Source organism: Pristiophorus japonicus, chromosome 3 (assembly GCF_044704955.1).
Source record: "Pristiophorus japonicus isolate sPriJap1 chromosome 3, sPriJap1.hap1, whole genome shotgun sequence".
NCBI classification, from domain to species: domain Eukaryota; kingdom Metazoa; phylum Chordata; class Chondrichthyes; family Pristiophoridae; genus Pristiophorus; species Pristiophorus japonicus.
The window spans coordinates 200,035,600-200,061,909 of NC_091979.1; the positions used below are offsets into that span (position 1 = coordinate 200,035,600).

The 26,310-nt window shown below is 46.6% G+C and overlaps 1 protein-coding gene across 1 annotated transcript in view; it reads left to right on the forward strand.

Moving 5' to 3' along the window:
• The window catches only part of LOC139260070 (neuropilin-2-like), a 186,957-nt gene that overhangs the window by 148,189 nt on the left and 12,458 nt on the right, over nucleotides 1-26,310 (forward strand). Inside the window, exon 16 of the mRNA XM_070876200.1 lies at nucleotides 18,777-18,857. Coding sequence (XP_070732301.1) covers nucleotides 18,777-18,857 — 81 coding nt within the window. The remainder of the gene's footprint in view (nucleotides 1-18,776; nucleotides 18,858-26,310) is intronic.

Here is a 26,310-nt window from a genome sequence, read left to right on the forward strand (position 1 = left end):
CACACTCAGACACATGCACTCAGACACATGTACTCAGGCACACATGCACAAACGCACACAGACACACACACTCAGACACACGCACTCAAACACACGAACGCACAAACGCGCACACACTCAGACACATGCATTCAGACACACGCACGCACAAATTCACACAGACACGCGCACATACAGATGCACACACAGACACACTCACACAGACACACACGCACACACAGATACACACGCACACTCACACATAGACACACTCACACTGACACAGACACAGACACGCACACAAAAAAACGCACACAAACACACAGACATGAATACACAGACACACTCGCACAGACACACTCACACAGACATACTCGCACAGACATACTCGCACAGACACACTCACACAGGCACACACTGGCAGACACAGACACGCACATAAACAAACGCACAGACACACTCACACAGATACGCACACGCAGACACGCAAACACACACACACTCACACAGACACGCTCACACAGAAACGCACAAACACACGCACACAAATAAACTCACAGTGGTTGTAAAAGTGGTTGTTTTCTGCTTGCTAAGAGAAGCCATTTGCTGCCTTAGCAACATTGTTTAGTAGCCTTTTGTCACCAGATGATGATGTCACACTGATTGCCACTTGTGACTTGAAATAAATGTCAACATGAAGATGGTCTTTGGAAAGATTTGATTGAAACAGGATTTTGGCGGTGATTAGACAGAAGAGGAGTTTGCTCTGTGCTAATGGTAATCACATACTCCGGGGGAGAGGAGAAATAAAAGAATTGAAACCGCTCACAGTTCCTCGGTTTCCGTGTAATTTGAGGCTGCAGCAAGCAGCATGACATCGCCATCCAGTGACAAAAGGCTGTTAATGATTCTGCCCAGCAATCAATCACTGCTCTCAGTAAGTAGATGATCCTTCACTTTGAAACATGCTTTCTGAAGCAGGCTTAATCCAAATGTCACAATTATTCATATTCTCAGCGCTTAAACTCATCGTGCAATTGCAACATAATCATCAGCATTAGAAAAGGGAGATATTTCTGCAAATGTGATTTAACCCACCTGCTAGCCATGGCTCAGTGGGTCCCATTCTTGCCTCTGGGTCAGAAGGTTGTGGGTTCAAGTCCCACTCCAGAGACTTGAGCACAAAATCTAGGCTGACACTCCAGTGCAGTACTGAGACAGTGTGACACTGTCGGGATGTGCTGTCTTTTGGGTAAGATATTAAACCGAATCCTTGTCTGTCATCTCAATAAGTATAAAAGATCCCACAGTGCTATTTTGAAGAAGAGCAGGGCAGTTCTTCCTGGTGTTTTGGCCAATTTTTATCCCTCAACCAAAACCCAAAACAGATTATCTGGTCATTATCACATTGCTGTTTGTAGGAGCTTACTGTGTAGAAATTGGCTGCCGGTTTTCTACATTACAAGAGTGATTACGGATCCCTACGAATCCTATGTTTTAGGAACCATAGGTCATGGTGACCTGTTCCTTCCAGGCCTGCTACACTACCACATCTCAAATGACTCATATACTGAATCCCAAAATATGACTTTCTGGAAGAAATGTTTTTAATTAGCTTTTGAATGAATCAACGCTAACTGCTTCAACCGTCTGTCTACCTAGGGAGCCTGTTCCATAGACTGACCACTTGTTTCCACAGGTTAGTTTTGAATTTACCCCTGGTCAAACGCAGGTCATGTCTTCTGCTTCGACTGCTTTTAACAAGGTGACAAGGTGAAACAACTGATCATGGTTTATATTCTATGGTCCCTTTAAAATGCTAGAAACAGCAACCCTCTCAAATCTCAGCCTTCGCAAGAGGCCAAATAATTCAGATGTACAGATCCCCTTTACTATACAAAGACGATCTCAATCTCAAATCTAAAAAGGGATTTCAGTTATTAGGTGCTTGTTGTAAAGAATGAATTAGATATCTACAGTGATGACTTGTTTCAAAAGTGCTCGACGCCTTTCCAAACAGCATGCCTTTATGTCATAACATATCACCCCATTTGTCTGTAAATAGCACGTTTATCATTCTCCACTGAGATATAAGATGTTCATATGAAACACCTTTTTTTTGCGTAATTTTATATCCCTGACATGTCCACCAATCGTGCAAGTGTCAATCATCCATCAAACCTCCTACTGGAATCATACTTCATCCTCCACTCCAGGGGCCTACCCTAGGGTTACCAATTCTGATCGCATGTAATCCTGGAGCTTTCATCACATGACATCCAACTCGCTCAAACAACCTTTTATTTCCCATCTCTAATATTTTTTTAACCAGTAAACAAAAGTGTTCAACAATTTTTTTTTAAACACTATTTTTTAATGCCATGGTGATTTTTTTCTCCAAGAGGTGAAAGGGTTTTTGCTCGCAGCAGGGTCCTTTAATTTCTGGAGACTCCAGGGCAATCCTGTAGGGTTGACAACCCTAGCCTACCCCTTCCATTTCCTTGTCTCTATTTCCATGGATTCTTCCCATGAGCAGAGCATTCAAGTCGATCTTGAGATCATTTTGTTTTGCTGACACAATAAATAAAAACAAGTTATGAACCTTTCAACAGAAGATCTTAATTAGGGTCTAATACATCTGTAAAGTCATCTGACCCTCTGATTCTCTCCAGCTTTTTTTGTTTTTCTTTCACATTTTCAGCTATCTGCAGTAATTTGCCATTTTTTTTATCAATATGGTTTATCAAATTCCGACGAATGTTAGTTGTGAGCCACATCCCTGAGACAGTCTCTTGGTAGAGTTGCTAACCTTCTAGGATTAGCCTGGAGACTCCAGGAATTAAAGATTAATCTCCTGGACACTGCTGCGAGCAACCCGGGAGAAAAACATTTTGATTTTCTTTGAACATTTTTGTTTGTTAGTTATAAAACTATTGGAGATGGGGAATAAAGGCTGTTGACTGACAGTCTAGAATCATCCAATCGCGTAATGAAGAGTCTATTCACTTTCTGATTGGTGTAAGAAGGTGGGGCACCACGAGGATGGACATGTCAGGTGACCAATGGCGGAGTGTTGGGGGCAGGGTGGTGATGACACATATGTCCAACCACAGTTGGCAACCCTAACTCTTGGCATTAATAATCGTCTTTGCCCCATCTATCTCTCTCCCTTTTCTGTAGTGCTCCTTCGTTCCTCACACTCTGCCTTTAGAATTTCCAAGTGTTTTCTCTGTTTTGCTGGAGATTGGGAGGAAGCAAGTAGTGGTGAAAGCGCCCAGTTAGATCTGTGGGCCCTGCAGTTTTGGCAGAGAGCTTTCACTAGAGTTGTGCATGCTGGGAAGACCATTGAGCTCCCTTGTGTTTTCTCTCACTCTCTCGTGCAAGAAAGAGGGATACTAGTAAATAGCAACACTGACGCAAGAGTAGGGGGTCACAATCCTGAAGTCAGAGACTCTCCCCAAATGTGGGAGTGTTGGTCGGATGGAATGTGATCACTGTAAGATGGAAACTTTGCTTAGAAAAGTTGACAGATACTTACGGACTTTTCCCAGTTACAATAATCCTCTGAGTTACTCACAGTCCAAAGAACAAGACCACCTGAGTCCAGGCAAATCGTGTTCTTGCTGTGTGTAAGGGAGTTTCTCATTTCCCAAGAGCCACCTTTGGTCTAGTCTGTGGAATTCTCCACAACTGTTTCCAATCAGGGGGAGGGGTATGCTTAGAGCAGTGGGTGTGAAGCATCTTGGTTCTTTTTTCTCCCTCCTTCATAATGGAACGCTCCATTGTCAAGACTTGTCCTTGACTAAAAACCGCCTCGAAAATGCATCCCAACTGTGGCAGCCAGGTTTGAGTGACAGGCCAGTGGGCCTCACATATTTCTGGTCAGTAACTGTGACCAATTTTTTCATCTATTTTCTTTGAGGAGTGAGCTCAAAAAATTATATTTTTCTATTACTCTGTATTTTAATCAGAAGTGTGTTGTAGTTTTTAAAAAATGGTGAATGTTACAGTACAGTTTCTCAGGGGCAATTAAATGTTCTTCATAGTTTGTTCTGGGTACGCTTTTCTCCAGTCAGTAGTGTGCATAAAAGAGTTGGTGGGAGCACAAAACGACTGGAGGAAAATATCCCTGAAGCCTGTAATCTTTAGAGACTGTCAGGGACTACCAATGACATAGGCCCAACACAGTCACAGGGAAAATAGAAGGCAAGAACCGAATTAGGTAAGTACTGGGGAATAAAATGAAAGGAAGACTTGTATTTATACAACACCTTTCAGGATCTCAGGACATCCTAAAGTGCTTAACGGCCAATTAAATACTTTATAAAGTGTAGTCACTGTTGTAATGTAGGAAACGCAGCAGCCAATTTGCACACAGCAAGCTCCCACAATCAAATAATGTCCAGATAATCTGTTTTAATGATGTTGGTTGAGGGATAAATATTGGCAAGGACAACTCCACTACTCTTCTTCAAACAGTGCCGTGGGATGTGAGAAGGCAGACATCTAGGTTTAACATCTGAAAGACAGCATCTCTGACACTGCAGCACTTAAGTGTCAGCCTGGATTTTGTATTCAAGTCTCTGGAATGGGAATTGAACCTACAACCTTTTGACTCAGAGGTGGGTGTGCTACCAATGAAGCCAAGGTGAAAGTCAGTTTGTGAGGGAATGAAGAGCCAGCTATGAATGCTGGGCTAGCAGCGAGATAGGTAAAGCATCAGACAAGGGTGGAGTGTGATTTTTATAGCAGGTTTTATAGCTGGAATGGGAGAACAGAGTTAATTAAAGCACTAGATTCAAATGTAAGGCTGCAGCGTTTGATCTGGAAGGGGTTGATGCTAGGATGGAGAAACAGAGAGCTGATTGAAACACCACAGGAGAGCGGAACATACTCATTAATTCTGAGACCCTTATTTCCAACTTAAGAGCTGCTCGATCATTCACGGTAGCCTGGAATTTACTCTTGACGTTCCCAGTGGATGGTGTTTAACGCATTCGTGTGACATTCCTCTTGCTGCTTTTTTAACTTGATCTTTAAGCCATTTAGTTAACCTCTGCTAAAAGAGCAGATGGAAGAATGTTGCAAGAATGTGCGAAGCACTTATCCAAACAGTCATTGTTGGACTGGTGATCTTATAGTCAGTTCTTGCCTCGTACTGGCTCTTCCCTCGGGGCTAAAAGGGTTCAATTGTGAGGACTGGTTGCATGGACCAGGCTTGTCTTCCATCAAGTATAGAAGGTTAAGGGGTGATCTAATTGAGTGTTTAAGATGATTAAACGGGGGTTGCTAGGGTAGATAAAGATAAACTATTTCCTCTGATGGAGGAGCCAGAACAAGGGGGCATAACCTTAAAATTAGAACTGGGCCATTCAAGGGTGAAGTCAGGAAGCACAAAGAGCAGTGGAAATCTGGAACTCTCCCCCAAAAAGCTGTTGAGGCTGGGGGTCAATTGAAAATGTCACAACTGAGATTGATAGATCTTTGTTAGGCAAGGGTATTAAGGGTTACAGAACCAAGGCGGTTAAATGGAGTTAAGATACAGATCAGCCATGATCTGATTGAATGGTGCAGGCCTGAGGGGCTGCATGGCCTCCTGTTCCTATATTCTACCCCAGCATTGTTATTCAATCACTCACAACAACCATTAATCGGGCTCTCTCTTCATGGAAAGGTAATGCTGCAGTCCAGTGATGCAACGATGGCATTCAGTGCGAGTCCAGTCATTGTATCATATGCTATTGATTGCAAAAGCAAAGCAGAAAAATGTTTCCCATGAAAATCACGCCCCTTTAAAAACAGTAATAACCACTTTTAACATTTCTTAAGGTAAGCAATTTTGTGTTTACTTTTTTCATTTGGAGCTTGCTCTTCTAGCATGTTATTTAATCTGGAAAGTGGAATTCTCCCTCATTCTGTTGCTTCTCTGATCTAATACTGTCGACTGTGTAAAGAACTTTCAAGCTAGTCCTCCAATTAAAAACCTGGAAGGGAATGATTTCTGGCCAGCCAATCAGGCATCTTGCACTTTGCTTAGTTTGTTACCCCCTGATTAATAACCCCCCCTCCCCCCTCCCACCCCCATCGTTCTGCCCTCCTCCGATGTTCAACCTTGTAAATGGTGTACAATAAAAGCGTGCGAGGTTCGGGGAGGGGGTGAAGCACAAAGGAAGTGTCCTTTCCTCGCCTGTGCATCCCCTTTTACAGAACACCTGGTGTGTTATGTTTAATAGATGGACTGTTACTGCACTCAGGAGGAGCTCCATGAGTGCATGTGTGACGGCTGTAGCCCTCTCGAGCAGCCGCTTGGTCTTCTACCCAACAACCAGATGATGCAAAAACGAGTCGGATGCAAAAAATAAAGTCTTGCAGTTATATAGCGCCTTTCACAACGTCCCAAAGCATGTTACAGCTAATTATTACTTTTGAAATGTAGTCACAGTTGTTATGTTGGAGACATAGCAGCCAATTTACACACAGCAAGGTCCCACAAACAGCAATGTGATAATGACCAGATAATCTATTTTAGTGATGTTAGTTCAGGGATAAATATTGGGCAGAACACCAGTGAGAACTCCCGTGCTCTTCTTCAAAATAGTGCCAAGGGATCTTTTACACCTACTTGAGAGGGAAGACTGCCTATTTCTAATATCCAAAAGTCAGCACCTGCGACAGTGCAGCACTCCCTCAGTACCACCCTGGTGTATTAGCCTAGATTTTGTGGACAAGTCTCTGGAGTGGGACTTGAACACTGAGTCAGAGGTGAGAGGGCTACCACTGAGCCAGAGCTGACAGCACTGTCTGGCAATCTCCCTAACTGGACTTTTCCTCATTTGAATGCTTTGGTATTTGGTCAGCATGCAAACATTCAGAGGGACAGCTTTGCAAAGCTATATATTTTGTCTGGGAATAGGGGGAACGGTACCTGTGTAATGGGTAGCTTGGAGTGGAAGGCCTTGCATAAACCAGGATGTAAAGTGCCCCTTTTAACGTAGCTCTTAGCCATTTGGGATTCTGATTTTGCCCCAATGTCTCTGCAATCAGTCTGCGATCGGCATGCCAACCCCTCTCCTTGTCCCCATGCTGCATCCATCTCCCCCCCCACCCCCGCCACCTCCCCGCCCCTGTGTCCTTGGAGTGCATTGGGCTCGCCCAGTTTAACAGTTACGTGCTTGTGAATGTGAATGTTACAGTGGGGTGGTCTGTACACTGTGGCGTGGCTCATGATATACTCGGACCAACTTACACTCGCCGAGGGAGCTCTCTGCTTGTTGCCTTCTGAATGTAAATGGACCGCCCTGGAGATGTACTGTGTGGAATGGAATAAAGATGCTATTTTTTTATACAAAAGCCGTGCTGTGTAAAATCTCTTTGAAGTTACGGGCTTGGGAAATAAATCTTGTCCCACCTCTCCCTCCATCCGGTCAACATGGGCTCCTGAAGATTGGAGCAGGTATCAGTAAAGGGACCATGTACCAATCCCATTCAGTTCACTCGGTATCAAGACTTACTCTACCTTACTCATTCATCCCATCTCCTTGGACAGAAATCCCAAGGCACTTATGGAATTCCCAAGTACCATTCCCGCTTGTTCCCATTGTATGAAGATCCTGACCCATGTGTAGAATTTCTTGGCAAAACATTTTTTTTTAATGCTCCCATACACTCTTCCCTTTCTAATATTCTTCCTAAAAAATTTTTTTTAAGTCCGCCCTCTGTCCAGCAAAGTATCAGACAAACAGGATCCACCTGGAATAACATCTCAGGCACAGGAAGCTCCAGTGCCCTGTTCCTGCCAGGAGTTTTCTGCCTCCTACCAAACTGCCTCTCGCTCATCATTGGCCATCAGACCGGAGCTACAGGGCCACATTTAGTGGGAGTTGCTCAGTGTTGTGAACCTTGGCGGAACTCCTGTTTCGATCATTATGATTCCACTTCTCATGGCAGCCATTTTGTAGTCATATTATTTTCTATTCTTACTCATCATCATTGACAGGCCCTCAAAACGAGGATGACTTGCTTCCACACCAAAAAAGGATGAGTTCACAGATGTTTCAATGAAGGACCTAATATTCCGGATCCAGAACTATATGTTGAAGGGTGAAAGATGCCAGTGTGTGGATTTTTTAGCAAACCAGCCACCACACGGGCTTGACAGAGCTAGGTCTTGGTCCAGTGGCAAGGATTAACCAAAACGACTGGAGACCTGCTCTGCTGCACGGACCGAGTGCACACATATATCGCAGTGTGGGTTGGCCCATGCTGCACCTGGGCCCCTGGCCCCCAACTCACGCCTCCCCTGGGCCCTGATCACATCCCTCCACAGTCTCTCGCCGCTCCTTCATCCCGACCTTGCCACTCCTGCTGTATCTGCCCACGCTCCAATCACCGACCTGGACCTTGATGACGTCACTCTTCACTGCAGTCGCGCTGCTCCCTGAAGTAGCATGCCTCCACGCTGCTCCCTGGCTGCCTCACCTCCGCTCCTTTTATGGCCCCGACCTGCCACTGGTGTTCTCAGGTCAGGGCCTCCACACACTTACTACCATACCACTGTCCAACCTACTACATAAGGACTACTTTTGCAATTTTCTTTGTTTAAACACAAAGTCTATGCACAGAATTTAAAGTACTTTTTCTCCTCATCTCCCCTTTGGTTCCTTTGCCAATTACCTTAAATCTGTGTCCTCTGGTTACCGACCCTCCTGCCAGTGGAAACAGTTACTTCTCACAATTTTGAACATCTCTATTAAATCTCCCCATTTCTTTCCCTGCTCTAAGGAGAATAATCCCTGCTTCTCCAGACTCTCCATATAACTGAAGTCCCTCAGCCCTGGTACCATCCTAGTAAATCTCCTCTGCATCCTCTCCAAGGCCTTGACATTCTTCCTAAAGTGCCCAGAATTGGACACAATACCTCAGCTGAGGCTCAACTAAGTTACTCGTGCACTAAGTGTGTATTGAGGTATAGTCATTTGATGGTGAAATGAATGGTGCATTATTTTGGCTCACCTTCTCAAGAGTTCCTCCCAGGATTGAGCTGCTCTAATGCATATTAACACACCCCACGTCCACTGACATCAAATGTGCAAATGTGCACGTCATCATCATCGGTAGTCCCTCGGAATCACTTCCACTCTAAAAGTGAGTTCTCAGGTGGCTGTACAGTCCAATGTGGGAATTACAGTCTCTGTCACAGGTGGGACAGATAGTCGTTGGAGGAAAGGGTGGGTGGGGAGCCTGGTTTGCCACACGCTCCTTCCGCTGTCTGCGCTTGATTTCCGCATGCTCTTGGCGATGAGACTCGAGATGCTCACCGCCCTCCCGGATGCTCTTCCTCCACTTTGGGTGGTCTTGGGCCAGGAATTCCCAAGTACCGGTGGGGATGTTGCACTTTATCAAGGAAGCTTTGAGGGTGTCCTTGAAATGTTTCCTCTGCCCGCCTGGGGCTCGCTTGCTGTGTCGGATCTCCGAGTAGAGCGCTTGCTTAGGGTGTCTCGTATCAGGCATGTGGACGATGTGGCTTGCCCAACAGAGCTGGTCCATTGTCCATTACAGCTCACAATTGTGTTAACAATGACCACTGTAAAAGGTGACGGAGAGACTAGACAGAGTTCCGGACACAGGTCGGAGCAGAAGACACTATAAAGCACACCGCCTCATGTTCACACTAATCTATAACAAGAGAATACTGCTTGTAATAATATTAGCAAGTTGGCCGAAGAGACCAAGGTACAGGTATGGCCAGACATTAAAGAGAAGAAGAGTATCATGTATGTATCCACAATGTAACACCACTGTATTACTGTAGACTCTCAACCTAGATGCACACCTTGACCACAAGGGGTGAACTTGTGGGAGACACACCTTACCTGATCACACAGGTATAAAAAGGGTGGTCCCACGCAGGGTCATCGTCTTTGGAGTCCTGTGAATAAAGAGCTGTCACAGAGTGACCTTGTCCCCAGAATGTGCCTTGTGTGGTTTCATGCTGTAGAATAAGAACTTTACATTGGCGACGATAAACGGGAATTCACGGCCCACGAGAATGGCCACTGGTAGCACAGAGGAACGGTACGGTGTTGGGGAAGACTGGGATGATTTTGTCGAGAGGCTTCAGCAAAGCTTCGTTACGAAAGACTGGCTGGGGGATGCAGCGGCCGACAAGCGAAGGGCTCATCTTTTGACCAGCTGCAAACCAAAGACTTACGCGCTCATGAAGGACTTATTAGCACCCGAAAAGCCGGTGGACAAAACCTTTGAAGAACTTAGCAAATTGATCTGGGAGCACCTCAAACCGGCGAGTCGCATACATATCGCCCGACACAGATTCTACACCCACCGACGTCGTGAAGGACAAAGCATACCGGACTTCGTAGCGGATCTCCGGCGTTTGGCTAGCCTCTGTAAGTTCACAGACGCCTGCAGGGGGAGATGCTAAGGGACTTCTTTATCAAGGGCATCGGTCATGCGGGAATTTTCTGCAAATTAATTGAGACCAAGGATCTGATCTTGGAAGCGGCAGCGTTGATGGCTCAAACTTTCATGGCGGGGGAGGAAGAGACAAAAATGATATACGCGCGCAATTCGGCCTCTAAAGCAGCGATGGATCAGGGCGTCAACATCATCAATGCGACTCAGAGCCTCGCAGGCAGGCAGGGGCAGTCCGACACTCCCTAGGCAGCAATAGACCCCAGAGTAGGACTTCAACAGAGATAATAGCAGGCTGAACGGACATTCACGCCATCACAGTGGACAATGCGGCCCAGGATGGGGCCATTGACACCCACTAATAGGGTACTTAAGAGCAGTCAAAGGGACAGTCAGCACGGAATGCCTGGCCATAGTCCCTTTGTTCTCAACAATGGAAACTTTAACTCATGCTGGAGGTGTGGGGGAAAATACTCAGCTAGATCTTGCAGATTTCAACAGTTTGTCTGCAGGAACTGCAATCTCAGTGGCCACTTAGCTTGAATGTGCAGGAAGTCTGCTACCAGACTAATATATGAGGCGGATGGACCAGAAGAGGGTTCTTTGAGGCAGGATGACTTTTGGGGCAAATCGATGGACGCTGAGGTTCAGCGGGTCCATGTGGCGAATATTCACAGTTCATACACCAGAACGCCACCAATGATGATGAGGGTTTTATTAAACAGTATCCCTGTATGCATGGAGCTGGACACTGGGGCCAGCCAGTTACACATGGGCGTTCAACAATTTGAGAAGCTATGGCCACTTAAAGCCAGTAGACCGAAATTAGCACGTATTGAGACACAATTACGGACTTACACTAAAGGAATCATTCCGATGCTAGGCAGTGCAATGTTGGCTGTCACACACAATGGGTTAGTGAATCGGCTGCCGCTCTGGATTGTCCCGGGCAATGGTCCCGCACTGTTGGGGTGGAGCTGGTTAGCCAAGATGAACTGGAAATGGGGATGTTCACGCAATGTCATCTGTGGAGCGAAGTTTGTGCTCACAAGTCCTACAACAATTCGATTCACTATTCCAACCTGGCGTCGGGACTTTCAAAGGCACTAAAGTAGTGATACACACATCGGACACCAGACCAGTGCACCACAAAGCCAGAGCGGTGCTGTATGTGATGCGGGAAAAGATCGAGAGCGAATTGGACCGGCTGTTGAGAGAGGGCATCATCTCACCTGTTGAATTCAGCGACTGGGCGAGCCCCATCATTCCCGTCCTAAAAGCGGATGTCTCTGTCGGGATCTGTGGTGACTACAAGGGTGTCCCTACAGATTTCAACAGTTGTCTACAGGAACTGCAATCTCGGGTGTCCCTACAAGATCAATACCCGCTCCCGAGAGCGGAGGACCTCTTCGCCGCGCTGGCAGGCGGCAAGCTGTTCACCAAGTTGGACCTCACTTTAGCCTATATGACCCAGGAACTGGCCGACGAATCTAAACTACTGACCACCATCACCACTGTTCATTTATAACAGGTGCCCGTTTGGCATTCGATCAGCGGCCGCGATTTTTCAACGAAACATGAAAAGCCTGCTTAAATTTATTCCTGGAACGATCGTATTCCAGGACGACATCCTCATCACGGGTCGAGACAACGAGGAACACCTCCACAACCTGGAGAGGTGCTACGCCAACTGGACCGGGTAGGCCTGCGACTCAGGAAGTCTAAATGTGTGTTCTTAACTCCTGAGGTTGAGTTCCTGGGCAGGAGGGTTGCTGCAGATGGGATTCGGCCCACCGAATCCAAAACAGAGGCGATTCGACAAGCACCCAGGCCCTGCAACATATCAGAGATGCATTCATTCCTGGGACTGTTGATCTATTTCGGGAACTTTCTGCCGAACTTGAGCACGTTGTTGGAACCGATACACGTGCTCCTGCGTAAGGGTTGCGATTCGTTTTGGGGGGACTGCCAGGAATGGGCTTTTGATCGGGCGCGAAACCTACTTTGTTCAAACAAGGTGTTGACCCTGTATCACCCCTGTAAAAAATTGGTTCTGACATGTGATGCATCATCCTATGGGGTTGGGTGCGTGTTGCGGCAGGGCAATGCTGAGGGTCAACTACAACCTGTGGCTTATGCCTCCAGGTCGCTCTCTCAAGCAGAATGGGAATATGGGATGGTTGAGAAGGAAGCGCTTGCATGTGTCTATGGTGTAAAAAAAAATGCATCAGTACCTCTTTGGTAGGAATTTTGAATTAGAGACGGACCACAAGCCATTAACATTCCTGTTGTCAGACAGCAAGGCTCTCAATGCCACTCCATCAGCGATGGGCTCTCACGCTGACTGCTTATGACTACTCCATCCGGCACCGGCCCGGCACTGAAAATTGCGCTGACGTACTCAGCAGGCTTCCACTGGCCACCACTGAGGGGGCAGTGGAGCAAAGCACTGAGATGGTCATGGCTGTCGATGCCTTTGACAGCGCAGGCTCCCCCATCACAGCCCGCATCAAAATCTGGACAAATAGAGATCCCCTCCTATCCCTGATTAAGAAATGTGTCCTGACTGGGGATTGGGCGCCCGCACACGGAGCATGCCCTGAGGACGTCAGACCGTTCCACAGATGGATGGATGAGCTCTCCATCCAAGCCGACTGCCTACTATGGGGCAGCTGGGTAGTTATGCCCCAGAAGGGCAGGGAGGCATTCATCAGGGAACCAGTTCTGGGGGAAGTGGGACCTGTACAAAAGGGACGGTCTGCACTTGGACAGGACTGGAACTGATGTCCTGGGGGTAACATTTGCTAATGCAGTTCGGAAGTGTTTAAACTAATATGGCAGGGGGATGGGAATCTATGCAGCGAGACAGTGTGAAGTAATATGGAGTCAGAAACAGATGGTAGAAAAGTAAAAAGCAATAGTGGAAGGCCGAGTAAACAAAGGCAAGAAACAAAAAGGGCCACACTACATCATAATTCTAAAAGGACAAAGGGTGTTGAAAAAACAAGCCTGAAGGCTTTGTGTCTTAATGCAAAGAGTATCCGTAATAAGGTGGATGAATTAACTTTGCAAATAGATGTTAACAGATATGATGTGATTGGGATTACAGAGACGTGGCTCCAGGATGATCAGGGCTGGGAACTCAACATCCAAGGATAGAATGAAAGGAAAAGGAGGTGGGGTAGCATTGCTGGTTAAAGAGGAGATAAATGCAATAGTTAGGAAGGACATTAGCTTGGATGATGTGGAATCTATATATGGGTAGAGCTGCAGAACACCAAAGGGCAAAAAACGTTAGTGGGAGTTGTGTACAGACCTCCAAACAGTAGTAGTGATGTTTGGGAGGGCATCAAACAGGAAATTAGAGGTGCATGCAATAAAGGTGCAGCAGTTATCATGGGTGACTTTAATATGCATATAGATTGGGCTAACCAAACTGGAAGCAATACGGTGGAGGAGGATTTCCTGGAGTGCATAAGGGATGGTTTTCTAGACCAATATGTCAAGGGACCAACTAGGGGGGAGGCCATCTTAGACTGGGTGTTGTGTAATGAGAGAGGATTAATTAGCAATCTCGTTGTGCGAGGCCCCTTGGGGAAGAGTGACCATAATATGGTGGCATTCTACATTAGGATGGAGAATGAAACAGTTAATTCAGAGACCATGGTCCAGAACTTAAAGAAAGGTAACTTTGAAGGTATGAGGCGTAAATTGGCTAGGATAGATTGGCGAATGATACTTAAGGGGTTGACTGTAGATGGGCAATGGCAGACATTTAGAGACTGCATTTAGAGAACTACAACAATTGTACATCACTGTCTGGCGTAAAAATAAAAAAGGGAAGGTGGCTCAACCGTGGCTATCAAGAGAAATCAGGGATAGTATTAAAGCCAAGGAAGTGGCATACAAATTGGCCAGAAATAGCAGCGAACCCGGGGACTGGGAGAAATTTAAAACTCAGCAGAGGAGGACAAAGGGTTTGATTAGGGCAGGGAAAATAGAGTACGAGAGGAAGCTTGCAGGGAACATTAAGACGGACTGCAAAAGCTTCTATAGATATGTAAAGAGAAAAAGGTTAGTAAAGACAAACGTAGGTCCCCTGCAGTCAGAATCAAAGAAGTCATAACGGGGAACAAAGAAATGGCAGACCAATTGAACAAGTACTTTAGTTCGGTATTCACTAAGGAGGACACAAACAACCTTCCGGATATAAAAGGGGTCAGAGGGTCTAGTAAGAAGGAGGAACTGAGGGAAATCCTTATTAGTCGGGAAATTGTGTTGGGGAAATTGATGGGATTGAAGGCCGATAAATCCCCAGGGCCTGATGGTCTGCATCCCAGAGTACTTAAGGATGCATTAACAGTCATTTTCCAACATTCCATAGACTCTGGATCAGTGGGTAAAATGATGGAATCAATTATTAAGGGTGTCATAGCAGCGCATTTGGAAAGAGGTGACATGATAGGTCCAAGTCAGCATGGATTTGTGAAAAGGAAATCATGCTTGACAAATCTTCTGGAATTTTTTGAGGATGTTTCCAGTAGAGTGGACAAGGGGGAACCAGTTGATGTGGTGTATTTGGAATTTCAGAAGGCTTTCGACAAGGTCCCACTCAAGAGATTAATGTGCAATGTTAAAGCACAGGTGATTGGGGGTAGTGTGCTGACGTGGATTGAGAACTGATTGGCAGACAGGAAGCAAAGAGTAGGAGTAAATGGGTACTTTTCAGAATGGCAGGCAGTGACTAGTGGGGTACTGCAAGGTTCTGTGCTGGGGCCCCAGCTGTTTACATTGTACATTAATGATTTAGACGAGGGGATTAAATGTAGTATCACCAAATTTGCGGATGACACTAAGTTGGGTGGCAGTATGAGCTGCGAGGAGGATGCTATGAGGCTGCAGAGTGACTTGGATAGGTTAGGTGAGTGGGCAAATGCATTGCAGATGAAATATAATGTGGATAAATGTGAGGTTATCCATTTTGGTGGTAAAAACAGAGAGACAGACTATTATCTGAATGGTGACAGATTAGGAAAAGGAGAGGTGCAACGAGACCTGGGTGTCATGGTACATCAGTCATTGAAGGTTGGCATGCAGGCGGTTAAGAAAGCAAATGGCATGTTGGCCTTCATAGCGAGGGGAATTGAGTACAGGCGCAGGGAGGTGTTACTACAGTTGTACAGGGCCTTGGTGAGGCCACACCTGGAGTATTGTGTACAGTTTTGGTCTCCTAACTCAAGGAAGGACATTCTTGCTATTGAGGGAGTGCAGCGAAGGTTCACCAGACTGATTCCCGAGATGGCGGGACTGACATATCAAGAAAGACTGGATCAACTAGGCTTGTATTCACTGGAGTTCAGAAGACTGAGAGGGGATCTCATAGAAACGTTTAAAATTCTGACGGGTTTAGACAGGTTAGATGCAGGAAGAATGTTCCCAATGTTGGGGAAGTCCAGAACCAGGGGTCACAGTCTAAGGATAAGGGGTAAGCCATTTAGGACCGAGATGAGGAGAAACTTCTTCACCCAGAGAGTGGTGAACCTGTGCAATTCTCTACCACAGGAAGTTGTTGAGGCCAATTCACTAAATATGTTCAAAAAGGAGTTAGATATAGTCCTTACTACTTGGGGAATCAAGGGGTATGGCGAGAAAGCAGGAATAGGGTACTGAAGTTGCATGTTCAGCCATGAACTCATTGAATTGCGGTGCAGGCTCGAAGGGCCGAATGGCCTACTCCTGCACCTATTTTCTATGTTTCTATGTTTCTATGTTTAACTCCACAGCGAGCACCCAGGCATTGTGATGATGAAGGCCATTGCCCGGTCACATGTTTGGTGGCCTGGAATTGATTCAGACCTGGAACACTGTGTTCGCAGGTGCACGACGTGTGTCCAGCCGGGTAATGCCCCCAGGGAGGTCCCGCTCAGCCCGTGGCCCTGGCCCACCAGGCCATGGTCACGCAATCATGATGACTACTCGGGCCCATTCATGGGTAAGGTGTTCCTTAATGTGGCAGATGCGTACTCGAAATGGATCGAATGCATCATTCTGAATTCATGCACGTCATCCACCACCGTGGAAAGCGTACGTGCGATCTTTGCAACCCATGGCTTGCCGGACATCCTGGTTAGTGATAATGGCCCATGTTTCACAAGCTACCAATTCCGAGAGTTTATGTCGGGCAATGGCATCAACCACGTCAGGATTGCGCCATTCAAGCCGGCCTCCAATGGCCAGACAGAACGTGCGGTCCAAATCATTAAGCAAGGTATGCTCAGGATTCAAGGACCCTCCTTACAATGCCACCTATCACGTCTCCTGCTGGCCTATAGATCCCGACCGCACTCGCTTACGGGAGTCCCGCCCGCAGAGCTACTAATGAAACGGACACTCAAAATTCGGTTGTCCCTCATTCACCCAGTCCTGACCGACATAGTTGAGGGCAAGCGCAAGTCACAAAACGAGTACCATGACCGTAATTCGAGGAGGAGATGTATAGAAATAAATGATCCTGTATTCGTCCTCAATCACGCCATGGGGCCCAAATTGCTTGAGGACACTGTAATTGACAAAGAGGGGAATAGGGTCATCATGGTAAAACTCAACAATGGTCAGATATGTCGTAAGCATCTGAACCAAGTAAAAAAAAGGTTCAGCATCGACACGGAGGAACCTGAAGAAGACTATGAGATGGAGCTCACAACACCACCAGTGAATGAGCAACAAGAGCAATCAGAAGAATGCACAGTCCCTGCGGTCAGCCCGGACAGGCCGGAATCACCACAGGTGACAGACACTCACGTCAGTGTCCAATTACCAGAGCCCCAACTGCGGCGCTCCACGAGGGAGCGTAGACCACCTGAAAGACTAAACCTATGATCCCAATAAGATTTTGGGGGGGAAGTTGATGTCATGTATGTAACCACAATGTAACACCACTGTATTACTGTAGACTCTCAACCTAGATGCATACCTTGACCACAAGGGGTGATCTTGTGGGAGACACTCCTTAACTGACCACAGAGGTATAAAAAGGGAGGTCCCACGCAGGGTCATCGTCTTTGGAGTCCTGTGAATAAAGAGTTATGGTCACAGAGTGACCTTGTCCCCAGAATGTGCCTCGTATGGTTTCATGCTGTAGAGTAAGGACTTTACAAAGAGCATGCTAGGACATTGGGGCCAATCAAGCACATGGGCTGAGAAATAATGGATGGATTTTAATGTGGATAAATGGGAAAGCAGGAAAACAGAAGTGTGTGCTTTGTGCACTATGGGTAGGTGTCCACTAGCAAAGAGTGGAGAAGAAAAAGGTGTGTCATCGTTGGTCGGTCAGTGAAAGATTCCGGTCACTCGGCAGCTGCTATCAACAACTCTAATCCAAGTCCTTGGGATGATTCTCAAATATATCTGATCGTGAGCAGGAGTAGATAATTCTGACATATCAAGACCACATCTACTGTGTAGTTCTGGGTATCCTACTCTCATAATGAGATCAATACATTGGAAAAGGATCAAGGAATGGAATGACACGGAGAATTCCAGAACATAGCAATGGGAGTTATGGGGGAAAAAACAGTCCTAATTTTTGTTCGGTAAAGGTATTAAGGGATGTGGAACCAAGACGGGTATATGGAGTTGAGATGCAGATCAGCCATGTTCTCATTGAATGGCAGAACAGTTTCAATGGGCTGAATGGCCTCCTCCTGTTCCTCAACAGAGTTGAACTTCCTTCTATTGGGGAAAATAGTGCATTAAGGTCTTCAAAGGGTCATTGATAATGTAGATATAAGCAGCTATTTTAGTTGATTTGCACATGCTCCATTTTAAGACGTAGGTCACTGGGATATATAACCTACTTAAGACCCTTTGTGTCCATAAAGTTGGTTGGGATTACACCATAATTGGAAGAGTGGACTTTTCATCCATAGAGATGCTTATATGTCGTTCCTTGACCCTGATAGAAACATAGAAACATAGAAACATAGCAAATAGGTGCAGGAGTAGGCCATTCGGCCCTTCGAGCCTGCACCGCCATTCAATGAGTTCATGGCTGAACATGCAACCTCAGTACCCCATTCCTGCTTTCTCGCCATACCCCTTGACCCCCCCTAGTAGTAAGGACTACATCTAACTCCTTTTTGAATATATTTAGTGAATTGGCCTCAACAACTTTCTGTGGTAAAGAATTCCACAGGTTCACCACTCTCTGGGTGAAGAAATTTTTCCTCATCTCGGTCCTAAATGGCTTACCCCTTATCCTTAGACTGTGACCCCTGGTTCTGGACTTCCCCAGCATTGGGAACATTCTTCCTGCATCTAACCTGTCTAAATCTATGTATACTATTACTTCCTTATTTCTGTTACAGGAAGAGAAATGATCTCCAATGATGCTGAAGGAACGCAATTCAAACCCAATGAGGCAGCTGACACCGATATTTACAAGAACGGTAAATATATTTTGCGACTCCACCTGCTTTAATTTTTCCCAATAGCAGTTTTACAACCCACCTAGTAGGATTTTGCACAAGAGCCATTGAAAGTAGAAAGAAAGAACTTGCACTCATATAGCATCTTTCAGGACATCCCAAAGCACTTTACAGCCAATGAAATACTTTTGAAGTGTAGTCACTGTTGTAATGTAGGAAAAACAGCAGCAAATTTGCAATTTGACCCACAAACAGCAATGAAATCTGTTTAGTGATGTTAGCTGAGGGATAAATATTGGTCCAGACACTGGGGACAACTCCCCTGCTCTTCTTCAAAACAGTGCCATGGGATCTTTTATGTCCACCTGAGAGAGAAAACAGTGCCTCGGTTTAATGTTTCACCAATTGACAGCGCAGCACTCCCTCAGTACTGCACTGGGAGTGTCAGCCTAGACTTTGTGCTCAGTTCTATTAGAGTGGGACGTGAACTCATAACCTTCTGTCTCAAAGGTGAGAGTGCTACCCACTGAGCCACGGCTGACACCTGGTTTGAGGAGACACTAGATATTGGTTTCATCAGGTTTGCCTAGCATGTGCTCATCTTACCGTATGTGAGGAACCATTTAAAGACATTTAATGCAGCTACTATTTTATATTGAGCCCTCTTTCCTCATCAGTACTGTACACAACTCAGGATGAACTGCTCCTATGTAAACCTATTCGAAGAGTCCTCTAATGTGGAGGCAATCAGCAATTTTAATAATAGAGTACAACTAGTTACACACAATAACAAGGCAGAAAGTACAAGAGATGGATATTACCCCAGTCCTTTGGGGAGCAGGTAACCAACAGTTTTCAAGCTGTCTGATCCTTTGTTCTGACTTCAGTTTCTTTGCCGTTAAGGCAGTTCTTTATAAACCCGCAACTCCATGACGCATCCGCATGACCATGATATCGCCCATCCTCAGTGGCACTATTGCCAATTCCCCCCACATGCTTCCAGTTTGTTTCTCCTTGATTCTTTTCAGCCATTTCAGCTATTTCGGTGTCTTACAAGCTACATTGAAACAGTTTAAGATTACACCCAGAATCCGGCTAACACCAATCTAGAACCAGCTGTAAAGAAGGATGGAAAGAGGTGACCCTGTTTTTACGCCTCCCCTCACTGATTCCACCACCCAGAACAAAACAGATGAGTTTATCAGCTGAGGCCTAGTGTAACGCCCCACAGCCACTGCCTGATTGAGATCCGCTCACTCGGCACTGACCGGGGTCAAACTTAGAACTTTCCTGATCTTTGTGTTATAACATGGGCAAAAAGAGGCATTTCACTGCTGAGTCATTAAGGGAATGCAGAAACTCTGTCTAAATTACATAGGGCCTGAACTTGGTGAAAGCTAAGGTCCGCCCAAGTGCCGCCCGAAGGACCGTCGAGAAACCGGGCAGTACTTTGCCAGGAAGATTCCTCTCAAAGATCTGCCAGTACCACCCAGCGGCATAAAACTGACTTACACCGTGAATCTGGGCGATCTTGGCGGCAAATGCAATCCTCGCCAAAGTGCCGCCGAGGATTGTCGGGCCCAGGGAAGGGGAACACATAAAAATTAAAATTTACACAGAAAAAAAATCCACTGGAAAGCCTTCAGGGGACCCCATCCACCTAAATCACTGAAAAATAAATAAATAAAAGAAGTTCACAAACCTTTTTCTGCAGGTCTTCTTACTTAGTGTTGGGGTTAGACCTGCCATCACACAGCGGTCCTTCCCCCTGTTGCCGCCGACTCCCGCCCGCACGAAACTGGCAGCTCGGCGGGCGGGAGGACACTTACACGCCTTACGAACTAGCGGCCATCAGTGGGCGGTTCCCAGCAGTCCTCCCGACTGCCGGCAGGAAGCCGAGTAGAAAATGGCACCGAGGGGGAGACCGACGAAAAAACTCAGTGGCAGTGGGCGGTAAGGCCAAGAAGTTCAGGCCCATAGTATTACAAAATAATTACAGCACAGAAACAGGCCATTCAGCCCAATAGACCATGCCGGTGTTTATAAGAACATAAGAAATAGGAGCAGGAGTAGGACATCTGGCCCCTCGAGCCTGCTCCGCCATTCAATAATGTTATGTCTCAAATAAAGCAACTTGACTGAGTACTGTAGACTTGAGTAAGTGTGACCTTAGTCTCTTTATTCTAACTCGAGAGTGTTGATACAGCATGCTTATATGCAGTGCTCCCAAGGGATGCTGGGATCCCTTGGGACTCCAACAGATGCGCCTTCTGGTGGCGGTAGAATGCATACATAACATCACTTCCCCCCCCGCCCCCCCAAAAGTCAATAGTACACTTATTTACAGGGTGAGACGATCTGGGGCTTTCTGCTCCATAGTCGATCGTCTCGGTACAAACACAGGTGCAGGTGAATTGGTTGGGCCTTTGCTGGGCTGCTGCGCAGCTGGCTTTGCAGGGCTGCTGGGGATGATGGGTTCAGCTTCGTGGTCAACCGTGATGTTGGTTGCTACTTATGTGTGTATCGGAGGGTCGAAGTTGGTGGTGTCCTCTTCAGGTTGCTCGTGGCTGTCTGTGAATCGCAGTTTGGTTTGGTCCAAATGCTTTTTGCAAGTTAGTTCATTTGCAAGTTTGACCTCAAACACCCTACTCCCTTCTTTGGCTATGACAGTGCCAGCAAGCCTTTTGGGACCATGTCCATAGTTGAGTACAAATACAGGGTCATTGACTTCAATATCGCGTGACAAATTTGAGCGATCATGGTACATGCTTTGTTGATGCCGCCTGCCCTCGACATGATCATGGAGATCAGGGTGGACTGGAGAGAGCCTTGTTTTGAGTTCCTTTTTCATGAGCAGTTTGGCAGGGGGATCTCCGGTGAGCGAGTGGGGTCTTGTGCGGTAGCTGAGCAGGACTCAGGACATGTGGGTCTGCAGGGAGCTTTCCGACACGCGTTTCAAGCTTTGCTTGATGGTCTGGGCTGACCGTTCTGCCTAACCGTTAGCTGCGGGCTTGAACGGGGCAGATGTGACGTACTTGATCCCATTGCGGGTCATGAATTCCTTGAATTTAAGTTAATCTAAGGGTTAAGTCATGACAGAAGAGCTCGGTCACGTGATATGCTCCTCCTGTACCATGTGGGAACTCAGGGACACTTCCGGTGTCCCTGACGACTATGTGTATGGGAAGTGTATCCGCCTCCAGCTCCTGACAGACCGCGTTGCGGAGTTGGAGCTGAGGGTGGATTTACTCTGGAGCATCCACGATGCTGAGAATGACATGAGTAGCATGTGTAGTGAGTTGGTCTTACTGCAGGTGAAGGTTCCACAGCCAGCTAGGGAATGGAAGACCAGCAGGAAGAGCAGTGCAAGGAAGGTAGTGCAGGGGTCCCCTGCGGTCATCCCCCTGCAAAACAGATACACCACTTTGGGTACTGTTGAGGAGGATGACTCATCAGGGGAGGGCAGCAGCAGCCAAGTTCATGGCACCGTGGCTGGCTCTGCTGCACAGAAGAATGGGAAAAAGAGTGGGAGAGCTATAGTGATAGGGGACTCTAATGTAAGGGGAATAGATAGGAGTTTCTGCAGCCGCAACCGAGACTCCAGGATGGTATGTTGCCTCCCTGGTGCAAGGGTCAAGGATGTCTCGGAGCGGCTGCAGAGCATTCTGAAGAGGGAGGGTGAACAGCCAGTTGTCGTGATACATGTAGGTACCAAAGTTATAGGTAAGAAGCGGGAAGAGGTCCTACAAGCTGAATTTAGGGAGCTAGGAGTTAAATTAAAAAGTAGAAGCTCAAAGGTAGTAATCTCTGGATTGCTACGGTGCCACGTGCTAATCAGAGTAGAGGGAGCAGGATAGTTAGAATAAATACGTGGCTTGAGCAGTGGTACAAGAGGGAGGGATTCAAATTCCTGGGACATTGGAACCAGTTCTGGGGGAAGTGGGACCTGTACAAAAGGGACGGTCTGCACTTGGGCAGAACTGGAACTGATTTCCTAGGGGTAACATTTGCTAATGCAGTTCGGGAGTGTTTAAACTAATATGGCAGGGGGATGGGAACCTATGCAGCGAGATAGGTCGAAGTAATATGGAGTCAGAAACAGATGGTAGAAAGGTAAAAAGCAATAGTGGAAGGCCGAGTAAACAAAGGCAAAAAACAAAAAGGGCCACACTACATTATAATTCTAAAAGGACAAAGTGTGTTAAAAAAACAAGCCTGGAGGCTTTGTGTCTTAATGCAAGGAGTATCCGTAATAAGGTGGATGAATTAACTTTGCAAATAGATGTTAACAGATATGATGTGATTGGGATTACAGAGACGTGGCTCCAGGATGATCAGAGCTGGGAACTCAACATCCATGGGTATTCATCATTCAGGAAGGATAGAATCAAAGGAAAAGGAAATGGGGTAGCATTGCTGGTTAAAGAGGAGATAAATGCAATAGTTAGGAAGGACATTAGCTTGGATGATGTGGAATCTATATGGGTAGAGCTGCAGAACACCAAAGGGCAAAAAACGTTAGTGGGAGTTGTGTACAGACCTCCAAACAGTAGTAGTTGGGGAGGGCATCAAACAGGAAATTAGGGGTGCATGCAATAAAGGTGCAGCAGTTATCATGGGTGACTTTAATATGCATATAGATTGGGCTAACCAAACTGGAAGCAATACAGTGGAGAAGGATTTCCTGGAGTGCATAAGGGATGGTTTTCTAGACCAATATGTCAAGGAACCAACTAGGGGGGAGGCCATCTTACACTGGGTGTTGTATAATGAGAGAAGATTAATTAGCAATCTCGTTGTGCGAGGCCCCTTGGGGAAGAGTGACCATAATATGGTGGCATTCTACATTAGGATGGAGAATGAAACAGTTAATTCAGAGACCATGGTCCAGAACTTAAAGAAGGGTAACTTTGAAGGTATGAGGCATGAATTGGCCAGGAATAATAGGCGAATGATACTTAAGGGGTTGACTGGATGGGCAATGGCAGACATTTAGAGACCGCATGGATGAACTACAACAATTGTACATCGCTGTCTGGCGTAAAAATAAAAAAGGGAAGGTGGCTCAACCGTGGCTATCAAGGGAAATCAGGGATAGTATTAAAGCCAAGAAAGTGGCATACAAATTGGCCAGAAATAGCAGTGAACCTGGGGACTGGGAGAAATTTAGAACTCAGCAGAGGAGGACAAAGGGTTTGATTAGGGCAGAGAAAATAGAGTACGAGAGGAAGCTTGCAGGCAACATTAAGACGGACTGCAAAAGTTTCTATAGATATGTAAAGAGAAAAAGGTTAGTAAAGACAAACGTAGGCCCCTGCAGTCAGAATCAGGGGAAGTCATAACTGGGAACAAAGAAATGGCAGACCAATTGAATAAGTATTTTGGTTCGGTATTCACTAAGGAGGACACAAACAACCTTCCGGATATAAAAGGGGTCAGAGGGTCTAGTAAGAAGGAGGAACTGAGGAAAATCCTTATTAGTCGGGAAATTGTGTTGGGGAAATTGATGGGATTGAAGGCCGATAAATCCCCAGGGCCTGATGGACTGCACCCCAGAGTACTTAAGGAGGTGGCCTTGGAAATAGCGGATGCATTGACAGTCATTTTCCAACATTCCATAGACTCTGGATCAGTTCCTATCGAGTGGAGGGTAGCCAATGTAACCCCACTTTTTAAAAAAGGAGGGAGAGAGAAAACAGGGAATTATAGACCGGTCAGCCTGACATCAGTAGTGGGTAAAATGATGGAATCAATTATTAAGGATGTCATAGCAGCGCATTTGGAAAGAGGTGACTACGTCGCCGAGCTAAGACTTGCAGGATAATGTGAGTTTGATGGCTACCTGGAGTAAATGTTCAGAGACTTTTTTGTACTGGGCATTGGCCACGAGACCATCCTGTGAAAACTTTTGACTGTAGAGACACCGACCCTCAGTAAGGCCATTGCGATAGCACAGGCGTTTATGTCCACCAGTGATAACGCCAAACAAATCTCTCAGCACATAAATGCTAGCAATGTTCATAAATTAACTGGAACTGTGTTTGAGAGCAGAAATCTACAGGGCAGAAACCACGAACCTGCAACTGCTAGCAGGCCTCAGGTGACCCAGATGACTCAAAGTCCCCAACAAAGGATGAATGCAAAGCAATTCACACCTTGTTGGCGTTGTGGAGGCTTCCATTCAGCCTATTCATGCTGCTTCAAAAGGTATGTTTACAAGAGCTGTGGGACAATGGGGCACCTCCAACGAGCTTGCAAACGAGCTGCAAGCTCTGCAAAACCTGCTAACCATCACATGGTACAGGAAGATCGGTCCATGGTGGATCAAAGCAATTTTGAGCCTCAGAGAGAGGAGGCAGATGCGGAAGTACACGTGGTGCACACATTTTCGACGAAATGTCCACCTATAATGCTAAACGTAAAATTGAATGGCTTACCCGTAGCCATGGAACTGGACACTGGCGCTAGCCAATCCATCAAAAAGATGTTTGAGAGACTGTGGTGCAACAAGGCATTCAGACCAGCCCTGAGTCCCATCCACACGAAACTGAGAACGTACACCAAAGAACTCATCACTGTCCTGGGCAGCACCATGCTCAAGGTCACCTACGAGGGCACGGTGTACAAACTGCTACTCTGGATTGTCCCAGGCGATGGCCCCACACTGCTTGGAAGGAGCTGGCTGGGCAAAATCCGCTGGAACTGGGATGACATCTGAGCGCTATCACATGTCAATGAGGCCTCATGTACCCAGGTTCTTAACAAATTTCCTTCCCTTTTTGAGCCAGGCATTGGAAACTTTTCCGGGGCGAAGGTGCGGATCCACTTGGTCCCAGAGGCACAAGGCGCGAGCGGTACCTCACATGATGAGGGAGAGAGTGGAATCGAGCTGGACAGGCTGCAATGCGAGGGCATCATCTCCCCAGTGGAATTCAGCGAGTGGGCCAGCCCGATTGTTCCAGTACTCAAAAGTGATGGCACGGTCAGGATTTGCGGTGATTATAAAGTAACTATTAATCGTTTCTCGCTACAAGACCAATGCCCGCTACCTAAGGCAGACGACCTATTTGCGACGCTGGCGGGAGGCAAGACATTCACCAAGCTCGACCTGACTTCGGCCTACATGACGCAGGAGCTGGAGGAGTCTTCGAAGGGCCTCACCTGCATCAACACGCACAAGGAACTGTTCATCTACAACAGATGACCGTTTGGAATTTGGTCGGCTGCAGCGATCTTCCAGAGAAACATGGAGAGCCTACTCAAGTCGGTACCACACACGGTGGTCTTTCAGGACGATATATTGGTCATGGGTCGGGACACCGCTGAGCACCTACAAAACCTGGAGGAGATTCTCCAGCGACTGGATTGCGTAGGGCTGCGGCTGAAGAGGTCGAAATGCGTCTTCATGGCAACAAAAATGGAGTTTTTGGGGAGAAAGATCGCGGCGGACAGCGTTCGGCCCACAGACGCCAAG